This window comes from Acinonyx jubatus, chromosome A1, assembly GCF_027475565.1.
Source record: "Acinonyx jubatus isolate Ajub_Pintada_27869175 chromosome A1, VMU_Ajub_asm_v1.0, whole genome shotgun sequence".
NCBI lineage: Eukaryota > Metazoa > Chordata > Mammalia > Carnivora > Felidae > Acinonyx > Acinonyx jubatus.
In genome coordinates this window covers 113173883-113195749 of record NC_069380.1, presented here as the reverse complement: position 1 = coordinate 113195749, position 21867 = coordinate 113173883, and the positions used below count along the sequence as shown (strand labels likewise).

Genomic DNA, 21867 nt, shown 5'->3' with positions numbered 1-21867 from the left:
AGTTTTTTAAAATTTCTGCTGAAATGAGGGATAGTGTTCTTGTAAATATAATATTGGTAGTGGTTAAGGAGTTTGTAAAAGGCAGATTGGGTGGAATGTTTGGGTCACTGTGAGTTTGGGTGGAACAGAGAAACCTGGAAGAAACATATGGCTGAGAGCAGGAGGGGTAGAGGGTTCTGGGCAGTTACACTCAGGACTAATAAAGTAATAGTTAGACACACTAACCCATCCAGATTAGTAGGGAACCTTCCAGAGTATGAGAAGTCAGATAAAGGTTCTCTGTTGTCTCTTAGGTAACCCCTGGGACTTTGCCGAGTACCCCAGTCACCTCGTTTCCTGGGATTCCTGACACCCTTCCTCCAGGCTCTGCACCCTTAGAAGCCCCCATGACCCCAGTAACAGATGATTCACCCCAGAAAAAGATGCTTGGACAGAAAGCAACTCCACCCCCCTCCCCTCTGCTGTCAGAGCTCTTGAAGAAGGGCAGCCTCCTGCCTACTAGCCCCAGACTGGTATGGAGACTTCTGTGGGTGTTTGAGAGCTGTGGTGATTTAGTACTTTGGAAGGGAGTGCCTGGGACCTAAAATATGACATGGAAAAAAAAAGTTCAAAAGAGAAAGAGATCTCCTAATTAAATGTTAACTTAACAAAAACAGAAACAAAAAACCAATAAGTTGATAGTATCCTCGGGTCCTGAGTTATCTGAAACCACATCTGTTTTGGTTCTCTTCTACAGAGAACTCTTGTCAAATAAGTTTTAAAAAGTAGAGCTTCCCTTGTGTCTGAAATTATTCTCTATGGATATTAACTTCATGAAGTTTGGTCAACTGCTGAAGCTTTTTTGGGAAGTGGTAGTAAAGGAAAGCTTGAGTGTCTCCTTCACCTCTGTTCTTCCCTAATAGGTCAGTGAGAGTGAAATGGCTGTGGCTTCTGGCCACTTGAACAGTACAGGTGTCCTCCTGGAGGTAGGCGGGGTTCTTCCCATGATACATGGTGGGGAGATGCAGCAAACACCCAACACTGTTGCAGCCTCCCCTGCTGCCTCAGGTAAGTCAATACTTTTCCCTTATCTACTTTACTTCAAAGATGTTAATCTTAGTATTGACTATCTTTGGTTTCTAGCCTCTGATAATAAGCAACTGTCAATCCTAGATGTAAAGCCCAACTTTTTTTGGAGCTACCTTACCTGTTAAACCACATAGTTCCCCAGATTGTAAATCCATTCTGTCTTCTAAATAGTAATATCTCTGGATGACCACAGCATAGATAATGATGAGAAGAATAGTGAAGTTAGTAGTGAAGCTGCTTCTCTGGGGCTTGCAAAATTATGGAAAGGCGCTAGAGATATCTGAGGCTGTAGTATAGGGGATCAAGATTTGGAGCCAGAGAACTGGACTTGAGTCTCAGGCTTCCTACATTACTGATTTTGTGACCTTGGCGAGATGACTTAACTCTTGAGATCCAGTTTGCTTTTTTATTAATTGCAACATAATGTACTTTACAAGGATGTTGAGAGAATTGAGTGAGATAGAAAAAGTAAAGCAAAGAGAAAAGCTTTACAAAATATCAAACCTCAGTTATTGATATTTGAATGGTGTTGAACTTGGGTGGTTTACAGCATGCTTAACTGAAGCAGAAGTGACAGATTTATTCATACCAGTTTTTCGTGGTTTTGTTGTTATTGTTTGATTTTCTTCCAGTGAAAAATTTCCACCCGTTTTTCATACACCCTGTGTGTTCTAGTATTTTGGTTTATTCCTAACTTGCAAGAAGATCTTTATTAGAAAGCTTGGAAAAAGTAAGGAAATAGATAATGAGCTTACTTAAAAAAAAGAAGAGTTCCTTTCATCCTTTGAGACTAAAACTTTTCTTGGTTGAGTCTTAAAGTGGCTCTTGCTTCGTATTCATGTGCTTTCCTCTTACCTCATTTTGTGTACCTCTTTGTTAGGTGCTCCTACTCTTTCCCGGCTTTTAGAAGCTGGTCCTACACAGTTCACCACTCCTCTTGCTTCCTTCACTACTGTTGCCAGTGAACCTCCAGTTAAACTTGTGCCACCCCCTGTAGAGTCTGTGTCCCAGGCTACCATTGTCATGATGCCTGCGCTGCCAGCACCATCCTCTGCTCCGGCTGTCTCCACTCCTGAGAGTGTAGCTCCAGGTGCGTCCCTGACCCACGCCCTGAGCAGCCACTAGGTCCAAAATTTCATCTCGAGCTTCAGTTAGAGAAAGCTGACCAAGAGCATCATCTCCAATTCAGATGCTTCTGTCCTGTTCTCCATGGACATCTCTATCCTTAGAAAAACAAGAATGAAAAGATGTGGGCGGGCATTTATGTGTTGGGGGAAAGGGGCTAAGTGTACACATATGAGTAGGCTTGAGAATGTGTGCTCACCCTACTTTCTAGATAAAAGTGAGAACCAAAAAACATAGGCAGATGTAGATCTAAGGTAACTTTTTGAGCTTAAGTGTGTGGGTACTTGACATCTGTCTATAGCTTTGGTTGATATCCAGGTGGTCACTTGGTACTAGATAAGCTTCTGAAATTCTTTTCTCTTCCTGTTATTCAGTGAGTCAGCCTGACACCTGTGTCCCCATGGAGGCTGTGGGGGATCCACATACTGTGACTGTTTCCATGGATAGCAGTGAAATCTCCATGATCATCAATTCTATCAAAGAAGAGTGTTTCCGATCAGGGGTAGCCGAGGCTCCTGGAGGATCAAAGCCTCCCAGCATAGATGGGAAGGAAGATTTAGATTTGGCTGAGAAGATGGATATTGCTGTGTCCTACACAGGTGAAGAGCTGGACTTTGAGACCGTTGGAGACATCATTGCCATCATTGAGGACAAGGTAACTATTCACAGAGCCCAAAAGAATCTCTCATCAGTCCTACATAGGCTTCTCTCCTCAGCCTCTCCTTGCTTCTTGTAGGTACATAAACATTTTTCCTGCTTCTGCCCATCTCCATCTCCATAGTCCGAAGCCCTTTGGTGCTCACATTAGTCCTCTCGCAGCCATCCCTGTGTTACTGGTTTGCATAGGACAGGTGCCTGCCCATTGGTTGCATCTGCTACATGGAGAAGATGGAGAGAGAAGCTATAGATTGAGGTCATTTCATTTGGTGCTAACAGAATTGAGGGACTTGGGCTTCTTTCTTTGACTTCAACAGTGTATGTATTATGGGACAGGTAGATGATCATCCTGAAGTGCTGGATGTGGCAGCAGTAGAAGCAGCACTGTCATTCTGTGAAGAGAATGATGATCCCCAGTCCCTGCCTGGCCCCTGGGAGCACCCTATCCAGCAGGAGCGGGACAAGCCAGTATCTCTCCCTGCACCAGAGATGACAGTCAAGCAAGAAAGGCTGGACTTTGAGGAAACCGAAAACAAAGGAATCCATGAACTGGTGGACATCAGGGAGCCCAGTGTTGAGATTAAAATGGAACCTGCAGAACCAGAGCAAGGCATCTCAGGTCCTGAAATAGTAGCTGGAGTTGTTCCAGCCACAAGTATGGAGCCACCAGAACTCAGAAGTCAGGACTTAGATGAGGAACCAAGAAACATTGCCCCAGGAGAGATTGCTGAAGCAGATGTTTCTGGTGGGAAAGGCGATGAGACTCCACTTACAACTGTGAAGACAGAGGTATTTAAAATTGGCCTGGGAGGGGCACCTGGATGGTTCAATCGGTTAAGCAGGCAACTCTTGATTCTGGCTCAGGTCATGATGTCACTGTTCCTGGGACTGAGCCCCAGCTGTGGCTCTGGCTCTGTGCTGTCAGCAGAGCCTGCTTGGGAATCAATCACACTCTCTCTCTCTCTCTCTCTCTCTCTCTCTCTTTCTCTCTCTCTCTTTCTCTCTCTCTCTCTCTCTCTCTTTCTCTCTCTCTCTCTCTTTCTCTCTTTCTCTCTCTCTCTCTCTTTCTCTCTTTCTCTCTCTCTCTCTCTCCCCTCCTTCTGCACCTCCACTTACATGTGTGCGAGCTCTCTTTCTCTCTCAAAAATAGGGGCGCCTGGGTGGCTCAGTCGGTTAAGCGTCCGACTTCAGCCCGGGTCACGATCTCGCGGTCCGTGAGTTTGAGCCCCGCGTCAGGCTCTGGGCTGATGGCTCAGAGCCTGGAGCCTGCTTCCGATTCTGTGTCTCCCTCTCTCTCTGCCCCTCCCCCGTTCATGCTCTGTCTCTCTCTGTCCCAAAAATAAATAAATGTTAAAAAAAAAAAAAACTTTAAAAAATAAAAAAATAAATAAATATTAGGGGCGCCTGGGTGTCTCAGTTGGTTAAGTGTCTAACTCTTGGTTTCAACTCAGGTCATGATCTTACAGTTCGTGATTAGAGCCCCACATCGGGCTCTGCGCTGGCAGTGCAGAGCCTGCTTGGGATCCTCTCTCTCTCCCTCTCTGCCCCTCCCCTGCTCATGGCCACTCTCTCTCTTACTCAAACTTTTTTTTTAAAGAAAAGCTTTAAAAATTTTTTTAAAAAATAAGTAAATAAAATCGACCTGGGAGGATGGAGGGTTATACTTTAGATAAGAAGTGACTGCTTAAGGGGCGCCTGGGTGGCTCAGATGGTTGGGCGTCTGACTTTGGCTCAGGTCATGATCTCGCAGTTCATGAGTTTGAGCCCCACGTTAGGCTCTGTGCTGATAGCTCGGAGCCTGGAGCCTGCTTTAGATTCTGTGTCTCCCTCTTTCTCTGCCCCTCTCCCTCTCACACTCTCTTTCTCTCAGAAATGAACGTTTAAAAAAAAGTGATGCTTAGGCCTTTGGTTTTCCTGTTGCATTCCTGAATTGTCACATGGTTGATGTGGCCATAGTCTATAGGTGTGATCATTGCTATATATGCTTATCCTGTTCCTTGTAAGGTGACCATTAGATTCCTTTTACATGGGTAGGACTAAGAGTTTCTTCTGTAGTCTGATCATTAAAAAATAAACTTCTGGGGGTGCCTGGGTGGCTCAGTCGGTTAAGCATGTGACTTTGGCTCAGGTCATGATCTTGCAGTTCATGTGTTTGCGCCCTGTGTCTGCTTCAGATTCTATATCTCCCTCTCTCTCTTCCTCTCCCTGCTCATTCTCTCTCTCTTGAAAAGAAATAAACATTGAAAAAATAAACTTCTGTAGCTGAAGTGATGTATCAGTATTTAGGGTATGTATTCTTTTTGGTCTTCAGGCATCCCCTGAAAGCATGTTGTCTCCATCACATGGCTCAAATCCCATTGAAGATCCTTTAGAGGCAGAGACTCAGCACAAGTTTGAAATGTCAGGTAAATAATAAGCCCAGGAATTCTGAACTCTGTAACTAACTTGAAATCCTTTGCTTAGGCTTCTTGAGGGATTGTGGGTTGTGGGCAAGTAGAGGAGGTAGAATAGGTCAGCATGGAAAGGAGAGCTGCAGGGGATTATTGTCCATAGGAAGGGGAAGGCTAAGGTGGAAAAATCTTCAGGTAGTCTTTCTCTCCTCTGCAGACTCATTGAAAGAAGAATCAGGGACTATTTTTGGAAGCCAGATAAAGGTATTTCAGACTTTTCTTTATTCCTCTTGCTGTGTGACTAGATTTCCCAATAGCACTACCTTTGTAATAAATTTCAGTGAACGTGCATCTTTTTTTCTGAGATGAGACTGGTTAAAGGAGTTGCGTGGGGAAAAGTTGCAGTGGACAGTCAGGCATACTGGCAGTACTGTGGCCACATGTGCTTCCCATCTGAAAGAATATGTGAATTTCACACAGAGCTTTCTTTTGCATTTATAATGCACAAAGAAACTTTGATACGTCAGAGTGATTTGGAGTAAATAGGGATGCCAGAGTCAGGGAGAACATACAAGAAATCAAATTATTACTCTATCCAAAGAAAGTTATCCAGAGTTTTCTTTTTAGAATTACTAAAGTAGTTATAAACAGTAATAAACATTTAAAGTGATGCGATGTGAGCTTGCTCCATCAGATGAGACACAAAATAAAAACTATTTTTGATAACTTTGTACCCAGGGTCAGAGTTCCTCTCAAGAGCAAGGGGAAAGAAGGAACGCCTCTTAGCTTAGTCTTAAGTAAGTAGCTTTTTTTTTCTTCCTTTTAAAAAGATCCTGGGTCTTCTTTGTCCAGGTTCTAAATTAAACTTGATCAGTTAGTGTAAGTAGATGGTAGTATAAGTGATAGAGAGCTCAGTCAGGAAACAGTGTGAGGCCATTTTCTAGAACTGATCTAACCCAAAAGATCATGTTTAATGACACTTTGCTGGATAGCTTTGCTTGCATTTGTTGACCGGAGCACACTGTGTCTAAGGATGCCCCAGGTGAGGATGAGGAGGAAGATGGAGTCAGTGAAGCGGCCAGCCTCGAGGAGGCTAAGGAAGAAGATCAAGGAGAAGGCTATTTGTCAGAAATGGATAATGAACCCCCTGTGAGCGAGAGTGATGATGGCTTTAGCATACACAATGCTACGCTGCAGTCCCATACACTGGCAGACTCCATCCCCAGCAGCCCTGCTTCTTCACAGTTGTGAGTATCTGAGATTCTTCTTTGAGGTCAAGATAGTGGAGGTGAGAAGTGGGAGAGTCTTACTTTTTCATCTTCTCTTTCTTGGTCTGGTACTAATAGTTGACAAGAAATGATGAGGGTTTTGTTTTTTTTTTTTTTTTTTTTGACTTCTGCTTAATGGGACTCTCTTATTTCAGCTCTGTCTGTAGTGAGGATCAAGAAGCTATTCAGGCACAGAAAATCTGGAAGAAAGCTATCATGCTTGTATGGAGAGCTGCAGCTAATCATAGGTGAGTGAGCTTTACCAGTCAGTAGGAACATTTTCTCCTATTCCTCCTGCATGTTTGTGACTAGAGAAGAGTCTGAGTAGGTTTATATGGGATTGGTGGCATTGGCTCTTACAACCTTTAGCTACTTAAATCATGTTCCCTCACCTGCTTCTGAAGGATAAGTAAGTAATTGCACCTTACTCTTTTTGGACAGATATGCCAATGTCTTCCTGCAGCCTGTTACAGATGATATAGCACCTGGCTACCATAGCATTGTACAGAGGTAAGCCATGATCCATTCAGCATACTGACTTGCCTGAATTGTAAATTGTTTAGTCTTAATGGATTTTTGCTTTAGACAGTAAGTTTAAAGCAAATGTTTTTGATGTGAGTAAAGGTAACCAGGTGGTAAGCTAATCATTTCAGTGGCTGGATCACCAAAGATAGTCTAAAAGAACCCCCTTTATTACCTTTCCCAGAACCCCCTTTATTACCTTTCCCAGCCAATACTTACTGTATAGATTAACTTTGGTTTTTGGATTAAGTGCATATTTTGGGGTGAGGGGGTTAGTATTTGAGTCCTGGCAGCTAAGACTAAGGGTATATATGAGAAGATGTATATGGTAATAATATATTCAGATCCATTTGGGTCCTCTTCTCCTCCATTTACCTGTTTTGTTTTTTTGTTTTTTGTTTTTTTTTTAGGCCTATGGATTTGTCAACTATTAAGAAAAACATTGAAAATGGACTGATTCGCAGCACAGCTGAATTTCAGCGTGACATTATGCTGATGTTCCAGAATGCTGTAATGTATAATAGCTCAGACCATGATGTCTATCATATGGCAGTAGAAATGCAGCGAGATGTCTTAGAGCAGATCCAGGTACTTTGAGGATCTTTAGTATTTTAGCAAGGATGAAATGAAAATATTCAGGTGAAGGGTTGATACTGATGTCAAGAAAGGGTGCTGTGGCTTTTACATAGAATATTCATCAGGGACACAGTTAGGAACATAAAATTTTATTCTTGCTGGATTCATGTTGGTTTTCTCATGTTGGCTTGGTAAAAGAGTTATGAGAATATTCTCCCTTGGGCAAATAACTTCAGTTTCCTGAAGTTTTTAAATAATTCATTTATAAAATGGTAAACACCTTTTTAAAAATTATGTCAAGTGTGTACATAGTAAACAGGATATAGTTTATTCTTTCCATCATAGATAATCGACTTCTGTAGTAGTATTACCAGACACCCTTTGGGATATTGGGCTTCCAAGGGATGTTATCTGTCTATTGTCTGCTAAAGTAAATTACCTAATGACTTTTGGTTCAAGTTTTTTTCTCTTTCTCATCCTTAAGAGATACTTATTTTGTATGATGGCCAAAAAAAAGTTATGTGTATTTAGGGGCGCCTGGGTGGCTCAGTAGGTTAAGCATCTGACTTTGGTGCAGGTCATGATCTCACAGCTTGGGAGTTCAGGCCTCGTGTCGGGCCCTGTGCTGACACATTGGACAGAGCTTGGAGCCTGCTTCAGATTCTGTGTCTCCCTCTGTCTCTGCCCCTCCCCTACTTGTTCTCTCTCTCTCTCTCTCTCTCTCTCTGTCTCAAATATTAATATTTTAAAAAAGGTTATAGATATTTAGCATTTTTAGTTCCTTTAGCATATATAACTAGAATTAAAACCTGAAATGCAAAACTTGTAATCAGTTGAGAAGTGTTTGAATGCTATTTGCAAAAGGGTAGTACATGAAATCCTGTTTACAAGCCAGAAGTGTCTGAATTCTTCCATACTGGCTCAGATCTTGGGACCAACCCTGTTTCTTTTCCCTGTAGCAATTCCTCGCCACACAGTTGATTATGCAGACATCTGAGTCTGGGATCAGTGCTAAAAGTCTTCGAGGGAGAGATTCTACCCGCAAACAGGATTCTTCAGAGAAGGTGAGGAGACCAAGAAGGAGCCTTGTATGCCAGTGTTCCAGTGCTAGAAGTCTGAAGCATCTAAGGAGCCTTATGTTACTACTTGCTACTTGGTAACTGCTGGGCTGCTACATTCCAGTGGTGTATAGACATGTGTACATCTTAAGATGGTGGTGGTTTGCACTTATCCAAACATTGAAGAAACCTGCTGTGACTGAAGGGCCCAGTCATACAAGAAATTGTGAGCTGAATGAGTGAATTGTTAGTTTCTCTGCGTGAGTGCTTGCATGGTGGGGGAAATGACTTGCAGCAATCAGGGACCATCAGTTCCTGTTCCAGACGCATAATGGCCAGACTGCTTTTGGTTCTCTTTCCTCTTGTTCTTGAGTTTTTTTTTTAATTTTGTCTTTGTGTATGTGGTGCTTGTGTCTCTGTCCTGAGGTTTGGGGTGCTTGTGGCTGAGAGTTTCTGTGGAACCTGATCAGTGTTTGTTTGTCCTCTAACAGGACAGTGTCCCCATGGGCTCTCCTGCCTTCCTTCTCTCTCTCTTTGTAAGTATTGAATGGCTGCAAGGGGTGGTGTTGCCACAAAAATTCTCAGCTCCTGCTGGGGGTGGGTGGCAGAGGGAAATCCAACATGCAGACCGTGGCAGTGTCTTGAACTTCTCTTTATTCAGGTCATTAAGAAACTGTCTTTTCTGCATTTTTCTGTCTTTCTGCATGTGTGTGTGTGTGGGCTGGGTAGGGACTATTTATGAGTTCACTGGGCTGAAATGAGGTACTCTTGGTAAGGATCTAGGATGCATCTGCTCCTCATTTCTTGACTCCACCTTTTGCCAATTCTTTTCTTACAAATAAATGATTGCTCAGAGCAGCCGATACTAGCTGGCTTCTAAAAAGTGTTCCTCATACAGCAGATGCCCAGCACATAATTATTTTCTTTTCCCCTAATATTAAGTTGCATGACTGATGCCTGATACACAAACACTCTATACAACTTAAGATAAGGCTCTTAGGAACAGTGACCACTACATATAGTAGTGGCTGGTAGAATTAGAGATAAACTTAGTAAAGCTAGCCCTAAACAATTATCGTTTTCCTCTGTAAATTGAACAATCCTCTGGCTCTGTGTTCATATGGGGCATTGAGGCATGATGTAATGGAAGAACATCAGGCTAGAAAACCACATGTTCTGAAACTCACTGGATTATCCGTTGGAGCCTTGTTTTCCTCATCTGTGTGATGGAGCTCATATAACGAGGTACCTGTCCAGCCTACCTCACAGGGATGTTGTGAGGATAAAATGAGATAATAAGTATGGAACTGGCTTGAAAAAAATTAAAGTGTTATACAAATGCAAGGTGGTATTTTTATTCTTCATGTCGCCTCAAAGGCAACTTGTGTTCATGAGCTTTTAAAATTTTAGAGTCCTTGCATGTTAAGAATGTAAAAATGGCCTAGCCCAGCAAAAGTGTTCACTGATTCATCTTGCCTACAGGCTTCATTCAGCCTGTACCACAGACGGAACACTGTAATCTCCCTTCTTTCCTATTGGCCTGCAACAATGACTGTGGATCCCCAAGCAGTTGGCTGGCTGTTGGAAAGCTGGTTAATAGGATCTTTTATCTATTGAAGACAGCAAAGTGTTGCACGAGAGGAAGGAGCTGGGCTGCAGGGAGAGAGCAGCAAATGGAAAGAAGCCTTCTGATTGTCCTGATCTCATGGAAAACAACTGTCAGGAGGTGCTAGGGAACTAGTGCCAGGGTCAGTCTGCAGGAAAGGCCTTTCTTATAGGGACCAACAGCTGGACAGGTATGTTAGCCAAGAATCTCACTATCCACTGCCCTTTCTGACCCTCCCACCTTTCTTTTACTCTTCCTCTTCCTTTGAACATGGTTTGGGGCCTGGGTGGGATGACTAATAGTCATTCTTTGGGACCCCAGGTGAACCCCAGTGACCTCTCTAGTGGGCAGGAGCAAGATACTCTGTCCTGCATTACCTCTCACAAACTATTGCCAGGAAGTGTTAGCCCACTCTGTGGGAAGACAGATCTATGCCCTTCATATCCTGGATTTTTCTGCTGATTCTCTTCCTCTTTCCCCATGAAACCAAATCCCCAATATTGTTGCAACTTCTCTCTCACCTCCTCAGCAACTTGTACTCATGCTCCCTTTCTTTGTCTGCCTGTCATCTAGGATGGGGGAACCAGGGGGCGCCGCTGTGCCATTGAAGCAGATATGAAGATGAAAAAGTGAAGCTTCAGAGTACCCTCACTGAGTTGAACCTGAAGTAGAAGTAAACAAGATAGAGCTTGGGCTTGTGGGCCCAGTTCCAGAAGTGGAAGTTACAGAAGAGGAGGCATCTGGGCCATGTGACATGAGCTGGGGAAATCTCTCTCAGAGAGTTGGAGTAGCACAGTTGCCTGTTTTAGGGCAAAAATCATGGGCTGTGTTAATGTCCTAATGTGTAGCTAGCAGATTGTAGCTAGTTTGTACTGTCTTGTGAAGTGTACAGACTTTTTAAAAAAACAAAAACAGAAAAACACCTGTGAAATGTGTGTGTACACAATAAACTCTGAAAGAAAAGCCTAGTCTTTGGTGTGTTCTCTCTGTGTATGCGAATGAGAAACTTGTGGGTTTTTTTTCTGCATGATAATTGTTTTATCATCTCTGGAAACGAGATTATTGCAGGGGGAGTGGTATTATAAATATGAGCTGTTCAACTGCTTGGAGAAGGTAAGTAACCAAGACTGAATTTAGAAATAATGTTTTAAAGTGTTGCATCATGCAATGAGGATAATCTTATTAAGCTTTTCTTGAATGTTTGGGAAAACAAAGTTCTCAGTGTTCTGTTCATGGCATTGCTTTTGAAGAAGATTAGAGCATGGACATAGGTCATACTGACCTTTTTCTCAGACATCGGTTCTACCTAGTGTACTGTCTTTGCAGATGATATTTTTAGGACATTATACTATTTCCTTCCTATTTCTATATGTAGGGTTTATGTGTAGTTTAAAATTCATTGTTGAGCTTGGGTGGCTCAGTCGGGTAAGCATCTGACTGGCTCGGCTCATGATCCCGCGGTTCTTGAGTTTGAGCTCCACATCGGGCTCTGTGCTGACAGCTCAGAGCCTGGAGCCTACTTCAGGTTCTGTGTCCCCCTCTTTCTGCACCAACTTCAAAAAAATAAAAATAATAAATTCATTGTTATCTGAAGGCTAAAATCCATGTAAGAGTTAACAAATTTATCATCTAAGTTTATTCTAAATTTTGTTACTAAATAACTGTGAAACGAAATAGTTATGAGCCTTATTATGAAGAAATAGGTCAATAAAAAAGAAATAGACATAGGGTATTGTCTAGAATGTAGAACCTCCTTAAGGAAGATGTGTTTAAGAAAGTTATTGGAAGTTGTGGATCTTTATGGCTTGAACTATATAGCTTGTTATGATGCTCAAGAAGTAGAAGATATGTTCCTGTGAAGTGATAGAAAAGAGTTCAGTCAATCCAGGAGTTAGAAGATTAAGTAACTGTAGTATATTCTCAAAGCAGTCTACAAACTTGCATGTGATGCAAGCAGTGAGGCCCTAAAAATTGGAGAGGACTGTGGAGGAGATCCGTTAAAGGACAAAGACTTTGGCTTGGCAGAGAAGGTGATGGGTGAGCTTGGCAGAGCAGATTAGATTAAAGATCAAGACACTGACCACAAGGCTATGACATTTATTCCAGAACAGAGGATGAACTTTGAGAAAAATAGTGGATGAAAATGGGGAAGTGGGCTTGCTTACTGAATACCAGAGAAGGAAAGAGGATTAAGTAAATGGAGTTGATGGTGGGCATAAGGTAATTGGGTAGAGCAAATGATTTTGGAGATATTCAGGAAGTGATAATAAGTTTTAGAAATGTTGAGTTGAAGCAGGTGGTAGAGCACCTGAAGGGAATTGACTTTTGGATGCATGGAAAAATGAGACCAGAATACACATAAGTAAAGGTAGAGGTTTAGGAGCCATTTGAATAGGAGTCATCTGATCAAAGTTGAAACCTTAAAATACAGACATTATTTTAAGGAAGTATTCATGAGGAAGCAGAGGCCAAGCAATATAGAAGACAAGGATTTCTTGAAACTTGTAAAAGGGAGGATAAAGGGGTAAGAAAATCAGGATCGTGTAAATGAGAAGGAGGGTATTTTTAAAACTTGATATTGCAGTTATTCTGAGAAGTGAGCGATAAATATGATCTGGAGGGTGCTTCAGGTAATTTTAAAGGATGTTTTGAGGATTTAATGGTTGATAAATTTAAAATGCCTATACACTGAGCAAAGTATCTCTTGTCTTTCAAATGGATGGCCTTCCAATTGAGTTTAAGGGTGATTTGGGATAGAGGAATTCTGTTCAACTAGCTAACTATGCTCTTGTCCGTCCTCCCTCCCTCCCTCCCTCCCTCCCTCCCTCCCTCCCTCCCTCCCTTCCTTCCTGGAAACCCAAGAAAGAATTACTGGGTAATACCTTTGTTAAACTATTTTAACTGTTTGACATGGGGCTTTTTCATTTTATTCCCAATGACAAAGATTTCCTCTCCTGTCTCCCTTCAGCTAGCTTTTATTCTTTCTAATGGTGAGTAGAAAGAAATTTCTGATCCTTTATCTTTCTACTGAACTTTGGAGATGGAAACGTCTTGAAAACAGTGATGTGAGTGAATTTAATGCATTTTTTTTCTGTGTATTTACAGATGGGGCATGAGTGGGTTTGGTTGGATTCAGAGCAAGACTATCCCAATGACTCTGAGCTGAGCAACGACTGCAGGTCCCTCTTCAGCTCATGGGATTCCAGTCTGGATCTTGATGTGGGAAGCTGGAGAGAAACAGAGGAGCCAGGGGCTGAGGAACTAGAGGAAAGCAGCCCAGGGAGAGAACCTAGTGAGCTGCTTGTGGGGGACGGAAGCAGTGAGGAATCTCAGGAAGAGGCAGAGCAAGTCAGCTGCCAGAATCTGCTCCACTTTCTTTCTGAGGTAATGGGGAGCCGTTGTTGCCAAAGTTTGGAAGTCCCAAGTTTCTAAGAGAATGCTTACCCATACACATTTCTACCACTTTTGATATTGTTGACTAAAACAAAAGCTCCATAGTGGCAAGAACTAAGTTAATGGCTATGTCTCTAGCACTTGGTGCTAATACAAAACGTGTGCCAAATACGTACTTTTTGGCTGAATGTTCTAAGATTCCAGGTATTAGAAGCCCAAGGTCATAGGAAGTGGGATTTCTCTGTGTAGGACTACCTTATGAATATCATTGCAGTTTGTTTTTCTGAGTTATGGGAGGCAATGCCCAGACTCTTTTTGAAGCTTATAACGTGACTTGAAGGCAGTATTTTGCAGTGTCCTTATTACCTTCGTTAAGGTTTACCACCAGCAATAAACTAAATTGGACAGAGTCTGTGTGGCAACTTCACACATTCAGGAGAACCTAGGTAAAGATCAGCAAGAATCCAACCCCTGTGTTGTGTTCCTTCTATCTGGATTGTCCATGGTGGATAAAAATTTTCAGTATTTTTCTAGACTGCCACTCCCAATTGATCATGGTTGACACAACGTGAACAATGAGAACGCAAGCTTCTTGAAGAGGCAAGAACGATATCTATCTTGTTTACTGTTAGGTGCCTAGCAACTAGTCCAGTGTCTGTGTATATGAGATATTTTATTCATTTTATTTAAAAAAATTTTTTAAATGTTTATTTATTTTTGAGAAAGACACACAGTGTGAGTGGAGGAGAGACAGAGAGAGAGTAAGACACAGAATCCAAAGCAGGCTTCAGGCTCTGAGCTGTCAGTACAGAGCCTGGCATGGGGCTCAAACCCACAAACTATGAGATCATGACCTGAGCTGAAGTCGGATGCTCAACCGACTGAGCCACCCAGGCGCCCCCATTTTATTATTTTTTTAATGTTTATTTATTTATTTTGAGAGAGAGCACAAGCAGAGGAGGGACAGTGAGAGAGAGACAGTAACTGAGGCAGGCTCCAGGCTGTGAGCTGTCAGCACAGCCTGATGCGGGGCTTAAACCAACAAACTGCGAGATCATGACCTGAGCTGAAGTTGGACACAGCCAACTGAGCCACCCAGGTGCCCCGATATTTTATACATTTTAAATGATGGAATGAATTAATTAATCCATTTCCATCTCAAACTTGGTCACATTCACAGTATAATCATGTAACATTATTAATATGTAGATGATCGTTTCTATTGGTGTTCCTATGCATCTAATAATAAACTATGATTGCAGGTAGCTTATTTAATGGAGCCACTGTGTATTAGCAGCAAAGAATCAAGTGAAGGTTGCTGCCTTTCGTCTGGTGCCAAACAACAGGAGGGAAGGGAAATTGAAGCTACTGAAGGAGAAGAACCATGTAGAGAGCCCGGACAGCTTTCAGCCTGGGTAGACACCTTAGTAGCTAAGAAGTCACTGGGAGAAGATGGAAGGCCAGAGGTGGCTCCAGCTCCCTCAGATGTTTGTGCAATTCAGCAGCTACGCACAGAGAGTGAAGAAGTAAGTGGATAACTTAAATCATCTGACTGATTGGTCCTCTGTCCAGGGAGGCAGAACAGAGTGGTTACTGCATATAGGTTATCTCCAGTGAGTTAGCTACCTGGGCTCAAATCCTGGTTTTAGCACCAGTTAGCTGTGTGACCTTGGGTGTGTCAGTGAACATCTTAGAACCTCAGCTTTTTCTGCTGTAAATGGAATAATGGTGCTTTCTCTACCTTAGGTTTGCTATGAAATCTAAATGAGACATTTCGTGTAAAGCTCTTAGCTTAGTACTTGGCTCATAGTAAGCAATGAATAAAATTTAGAATGCCATTGTCGTTAATATTGTCTGATCCGCTAGACTAGTTAACTTAAGGTCCACATGTCATGCTAACAGTTTTAAAAGAATACAGCATCCATCTAGCAATTAGTATATTGCTTTTTCATTTTTTTCTTGGGGTATGGAATCACACTTCTCCAGACATATTGTTAGCAAGAAATCATTGATGTAGGTCTAGTTAAGTCACCTTTCTCTGATTTCTTTTATAGCTTTATATAATTGACCCTTCTCATCTTCAGGTCAGATTTCATTTACCCCGTGCAGGTAGAATTACCTTGCAGATAGTAAATCTCTTTGTAAAGTTTCCTTTGTTGCCTGGCATTCTCAGGGGAAGGTTCAGCAAGAATCCAAAGAGGAGGACAAGGGTGAAGGGTATGTGTCAGAGTTGGAAGACCAGCCCTGTTCAGGTGAGTGTGATGATGGCTTCAGCATTCAGGAGACTCCTTTGGTGGATATCCTTTTCAGCCGTGCTACCTCAAAGTCGTAAGTATGGATTTTTATCCAAGGTTGTTAAGATTCAGACTTTTATTTATGCCTATTTGTGTTTTTTTTTTTTAGTGTTTATTTATTTTTGAGACAGAGACACAGCATGAGCAGGGAAGGGGCAGAGAGAGAGGGAGACATAGAATGTGAAGCAGGCTCCAGGCTCTGAGCTGTCAGCACAGAGCCCGACGCAGGGCTCGAACTCACAACCTGTGAGATCATGACCCGAGCCGAAGTCGGATGCTTAACCGACTGAGTCACCCAGGTGCCCCTATTTATGCCTATTTGAATTTGTTACCATGAACATGGATTACTTTTATAAATTAAAGGAAATTAGAATTGCAAAACACTAGAAGTAGATTTAAATATAATTTTATTGTACAAATAGAAGTCTGTATGTTTTCCTCTTATAAAACAAATCTGTTCCAGGTGCCTGGCTGGCTCAGTCAGTAGAGTATGCAACTCTTGATCTTGGGGTCGTGAATTTGAGCCCCACATTGGGTGTAGAGCCTACTTAAAAAAAAAAACTGTTTCATCAACATTGAGAATCTCTTTCATAAATAACTTTTCTCTCCAATTACTATTTTTATTTATTCAGGAAACCTGGCTCAGTCAAGTTGCCCCTCAAGTCTAATACTCAAAATCTTTCAAAAATACTAAAGCAGCTTCTCTTAACTTGAAATATAAAACTTGATATTACTTTTGGTTAATAGTGATTATTAAGAGAATATTTATAGAGTTTGGGGTCTCTTATGGAAGCATTAAATATGTTTTTACTCCTATGTTGTTACTCCCTTCAGATATTAACTAGAAGTGCTATGTATTAAGAAAATCTCATTAGCCACTGGGAGAGACAGAATACCATTTGTGAAGTTACTGTTTCCTTTCTGTCCTGTTTTATCCCATAGGTCTGATCTAGGCCAGAGTGACCCTGTTCAGGATCACTTGCTATTTAAGAAGACTCTCTTGCCAGTCTGGAAGATGATTGCCAGTCACAGGTAGGTCTCCACACCACTCTTGGCATTCACAGCCACTCTTCTCATTTAGAGTGACTTTCCAGGGTTTCTTCACCCTGTCAGAGTTTGTCCCTTTACAGGTTCAGCAGTCCTTTTCTGAAGCCTGTATCAGAAAGGCAGGCCCCGGGATACAAGGATGTGGTGAAAAGGTCAGTGAAAAAGGGGTCGAAAAAGGTTGGTTGCTTTTATATCTGTCTTTTCATACTTTTATTTCCCATTTATTAGTTCCTTCCTTCCTCTCTCTTTCTCTCTCTCTCTTTCTTTTTTTAAAGATTTTACTTTTTAAATATATTTTTTAATGGTTTATTTTTTTGAGAGAGAGAGAGAGAGAGAGAGAGAGAATATGAGTGGGGGAGGGGCAGAGAGAGCAGGAGACACAGAATCTGAAGCAGGCTCCAGGCTCTAAGCTGTCAGCACACAACCCAACACTGGGCTCAAACCCATGAACTGCCAGATCATGACCTGAGCTGAAGTCAGACATTTAACCAACTGAGCCACCCAGGCGGCCCATAAAGATTTTATTTTTAAGTAATCTCTACACCCACCATTGGGCTTGAACTTACAGGCCCGAGATCAAGAGATGTATGTTCTGCCAACTGAGTCAGCCAGGCACCCTGATTACTTCTTTATTTCATTTACATTACTTATAAACTCAAGATATATTTTACAGCTGAACAAGTTTGTAAAGTTATGGTAAGTTTGGTCTTCATTTGAGAAGGAATGCAGGGAACAAAGGATAAATAATAGGCTGTTTTCTTTTTCAGCATTGATTTTTAAGTAATATCCATTCATCTTATATTAGTCTTTGATACTGTTTGATACTGCTCTTTTGGAACAAAACTTTAAATTTATTTTTTTTAAGTTTATTTATTTATTTTGAGTTGGAGGACAGAGAGAGAGAGAGAGAGAGAGAGAGAATCTCAAGCAGGATCTGTGCTGTCAGCACAAAGCCCAATGTGGGGCTTGATCTCATGTATTGTGGGATCCTGACCTGAGCCGAAATCAAGATTTGGATGCTTAACTGATTGAGCTACCCAGGCGCCCCTGGAATGAAACTTTGAAAAGAATGCTATATTCATTCAAGCAGTTGTAGGTATGCTAAGGCAAAGATGCTACTCCAAATGTTTATTGACACACATTGGTTGATAGCACTATTTTGGATTTTTATAGCATAGTTCACCTAAAATGTTGTCATAAACTAGTGTATAAATAGTGTAAAAGATCAGGAATGGACGTTTGGAGACAGACTACTTCATTCTCTAGATAAGGAAAGTAAGGCTCAGAGGTGCTCATGACTTGGGAGTGATCAACAGTGAATAGCAGAACTAGATCTAAGCCAGATTCTTTTTTTTTTTTTTTTTTAAGTTACATCCAAGTTAGTTAGCATATAGTGCAACAATGATTTCAGGAGTACATTTCTTAATGCCCCTTACCTATTTAGCCCTTCCCCCCTCCCACAACTCCTCCAGCAACCCTCTGTTTGTTCTCTATGTTTAAGAGTCTCTTATGTTTTGTCCCTCCCCTGTTTTTATATTCTTCTTGCTTCCCTTCCCTTATGTTCCATCTGTTTTGTATCTTAAATTCCTCATATGAGTGAAGTCGTATATATTCTTTCTGTGACTAATTTCACTTAGCATAATACCCTCTATTCCATCTACATAGTTGCAAATGGCAAGATTTCATTCTTTTTGATTGCCGAGTAATACTCCATTGTGTATATATACCACATCTTCCTTATCCATTCATCCATTGGTGAACATTTGGATTATTTCCACACTTCGGCTATTGCTGATAGCGTTGCTATAAACATTGGGGTGCATGTGGCCCTTTGAAACAGCATACCTGTATCCCTTGAGTAATACCTAGTAGTACAGCTGCTGGGGTCGTAGGGTAGTTTTGTTTTTAATTTTTTGAGGAAGCTTCACACTGTTTTCCAGAGTGGCTGCACCAGTTTGCATTCCCACCAGCAGTGCAAAAGAGATCCTCTTTCTCCGCATCCTTGCCAACATCTGTTGTTGCCTGAGTTGTTAATGTTAGCCAGTCTGGCAGGTGTAAGGTGGTATCTCATTGTGGTTTTGATTTATATTTCCCTGATGATGAGTGATGTTGAACATTTTTTTATGTGTCAGCCATCTGGATGTCTTCATTGGAGAAGTATCTATTCATGTCTTTTGCCCATTTCTTCACTGGATTATTTGTTTTTTTGGGTGTTGCATTTAGTAAGTTGTTTATAGATTTTGGATACTAACTTTTTATCTGATAATGTCATTTGCAAATATCTTCTCCCATTCTGTCTGTTGCCTTTTAGTTTTGCTAATTGTTTCCTTCACTGTGCAGAAGCTTTATTTTGATGAGGTCCCAGTCGTTCATTTTTGCTTTTGTTTCCCTTGCCTCCAGAGATGGGTTGAGTAAGAAGTTGCTGCAGCCGAGGTCAAAGAGGTTTTTGCCTGCTTTCTCCTCCAGGGTTTTGATGGCTTCCTGTCTTACGTTTATGTCTTTCGTCCATTTTGAGTTTATTTTCGTGTATGGTGGAAGAAAGTGGTCCAGGTTCATTTTTCTGCTTGTTGCTGTCCACTTTTCCCAGCACCATTTGCTGAAGAGACTGTCTCTATTCCATCGGATATTCTTTCCTGCTTTGTCAAAGCAGGAAACCCATATGTTTGTGGGTCCATTTTTGGGTTCTCCCATTCTGTTCCATTGATCTGCGTATCTGTTTTTGTGCCAGTATCATACGGTCTTGATGATTACAGCTTTGTAATAAGAACTTGAAGACCAGGATTGTGATGCCTCCAGCTTTGGTTTTCTTTTTCAAGATTGCTTTGGCTGTTCGGGGTCTTTTCTGGTTCCATACAAATTTTAGGATTGTTTGTTCTAGCTCTGTGAAGAATGCTAGTCTTATTTTGATAGGGATTGCTAAACCTGATTCTTAACTTCTAGTTCAGTCCTCTTTGTACACTGCTGTGTCTTCCCTTATATACCCACTTTTTGTGTCTCATTAAATAATTATTTAGGTAAACATTGACTTGATTCACACTCTTTATCTCCACACAAGGAGAAGGACATTTTTAACTTTTGATTATGTAGTAAGAGAAGTAGATTAAATAAGTATATGACTACACATTGTAAACAGTCAGTCAGTCAGTACGATGGGAGTGACTCATCATTGGAGCTCTTTACAACTTTGGTACCTGGGGCTAGCATTCCTCCTACAGTAGTAAGAGTATAGTAGCTGGGCTTGTGGGCTCTGGAGTCAGGCTGCCTCTGAATTGGAATCCAAGCTATGTGACTTTGAGCAAGTATTTAGCCTCTCTAGATGTGTTTCCTCTTTGCCAATTGGTGATAATAAGGCGCCAGCTTATAGGTTTATTGAGAGGATAAGTGAGTTAATGTAGAAAGTACCTAGCACACCTCTTGGCCTATTGTAAGAAGTCAAATGTTAGCTGCTATTGGCATTTTATCATCTGATGGGTATTGTTATCTTTGCTACTGTTTTATTTGCTATTTTCATTTACTACTTGGAGAGCTGGTTTTCCATGAGAGCATGTTAGGTCCCACATATTCACCATGAAAATTTGATTTTCTCTCATTTTTCTTGGCCACCTGTAGACCCATGGACTTAACTAGCCTGAAAAGGAATCTGTCTAAGGGACGGATTCGTACCATGGCTCAGTTCCAGAGAGACCTGATGCTGATGTTCCAAAATGCTGTGATGTACAATGACTCTGATCATCATGTGTACCATATGGCTGTGGAGATGCAACGAGAAGTCTTGGAGCAGATTCAGGTAGTGTATGTAAGAGAGTTATAAGAAGAAGGAGTACAGCCTCTGGAATCTGATTTTAGTAAGTCTGAGAATAAGAGTGATGTTAAAGTGACCTGTGTTCTCAGAGTTTATGTTTAAAGGTGATTAAAATCCCTGAGGTACTAACGTTGTACCTACTGCTTTGGAAAACCCTAAACCTCTGTAGGACCAGCTTTAATAGAATAATGAAGTAAAGTAGTATAGGAATACAGGCAGCAGTGAAGAAGTCTCAAGAGAGTTGGGAATACAGAAGTAACAGGAGCTCCTACTTCCAGAGCCTCAAATCAGAGGGCTAACCATGCAAACCAAAGACTGGAGTCACTCCATTGTTTGGTTGCTCTACCTATTGATATTAACGTATGTTCACACTGTCTCATCTAAAGGGGTAAGACATGGTAGCCAAAAGAGGACAGAGAGTTTCTTTTCTGGGCAAGACCATACTTTAAAGAAAAAAAGCATAGTCAGATCTTACTGCAGAAAAAGAAATAAAATTACAGTCAAATCTCTGTAACTTTTAAGATTCATAGCTTGCTATTACCTTGTCTTTGTAGGTGCTGAGTGTTTGGTTAGACAAAAGAAGAGACTTAAATAGTATGGAATGAGAACCAGCCAAGCCTGTGGATGTTGGAAAACCTCTTTTGTTAACCAGGAACTGCTATCCTGACCTTTTCTGGATTTGGGACCTCTTATTGATAGTTACAGAAGATCCCAGTACTTGTTTACCAGTTCTCTGTTGTCTTTTCTAATAAGAAAAATGCCTTAATTCACAACCAAGGAGTCAAAGGTGCCTGTGGACATAACGTAAAACAGGGAAAGCTGAGATTTGGGGCTAAGCCATAAATGTTGCCGACAGCTTTGTTCCATAGGCTTGATTTAGATGTAACTAAATTAAACGTCTTATAACTGCTCTGTAAATAAATGTTATTTCACAAGTTATAGATTGCTTTTTAATGATTACAGAATCTTGTATTAAAGGACAGTATCTGGTGGAATGAGTAAGGTACTTGATTTGGGTTTCTTACATATACTGTCTGCAGTTGGATGGTGTAGGATGAAGC

At 41.4% G+C, this 21867-nt stretch overlaps 2 protein-coding genes across 15 annotated transcripts in view; both read left to right on the top strand.

The window, feature by feature from the left end:
* Nucleotides 1-16925, top strand: part of LOC106967989 (bromodomain-containing protein 8) — a 26853-nt gene extending 9928 nt beyond the window's left edge. For 3 of the 14 annotated variants that reach the window (XM_053221393.1, XM_053221414.1, XM_053221417.1), the window contains 16 exons: nt 294-512; nt 903-1047; nt 1949-2158; nt 2568-2848; nt 3187-3639; nt 5162-5255; nt 5458-5504; nt 6273-6487; nt 6664-6756; nt 6950-7018; nt 7441-7618; nt 8566-8670; nt 9156-9200; nt 13376-13654; nt 14926-15189; nt 15837-16052. In XM_053221393.1, coding sequence (XP_053077368.1) covers nt 294-512; nt 903-1047; nt 1949-2158; nt 2568-2848; nt 3187-3639; nt 5162-5255; nt 5458-5504; nt 6273-6487; nt 6664-6756; nt 6950-7018; nt 7441-7618; nt 8566-8670; nt 9156-9200; nt 13376-13654; nt 14926-15189; nt 15837-15995 — 2856 coding nt within the window. In that variant the 3' untranslated portion in view covers nt 15996-16052. Of the gene's footprint in view, nt 1-293; nt 513-902; nt 1048-1948; nt 2159-2567; nt 2849-3186; nt 3640-5161; nt 5256-5457; nt 5505-6272; nt 6488-6663; nt 6757-6949; nt 7019-7440; nt 7619-8565; nt 8671-9155; nt 9201-10843; nt 11222-13375; nt 13655-14925; nt 15190-15836; nt 16054-16899 lie in introns of those variants that run through there. The other 11 variants (XM_053221410.1, XM_053221412.1, XM_053221406.1 and 8 more) reach the window with 10 other exon arrangements.
* LOC113604472 (bromodomain-containing protein 8-like) lies at nt 16072-21801 on the top strand. Its single transcript, XM_027076607.2, has 4 exons — nt 16072-16989; nt 17088-17156; nt 20614-20791; nt 21361-21801. The coding sequence occupies exons 1-4, from the start codon at nt 16973-16975 to the stop codon at nt 21409-21411; spliced, it is 315 nt and encodes a 104-aa protein (XP_026932408.1). The 5' UTR covers nt 16072-16972; the 3' UTR covers nt 21412-21801.
* The last annotated feature ends 66 nt before the right edge of the window (nt 21802-21867 follow it).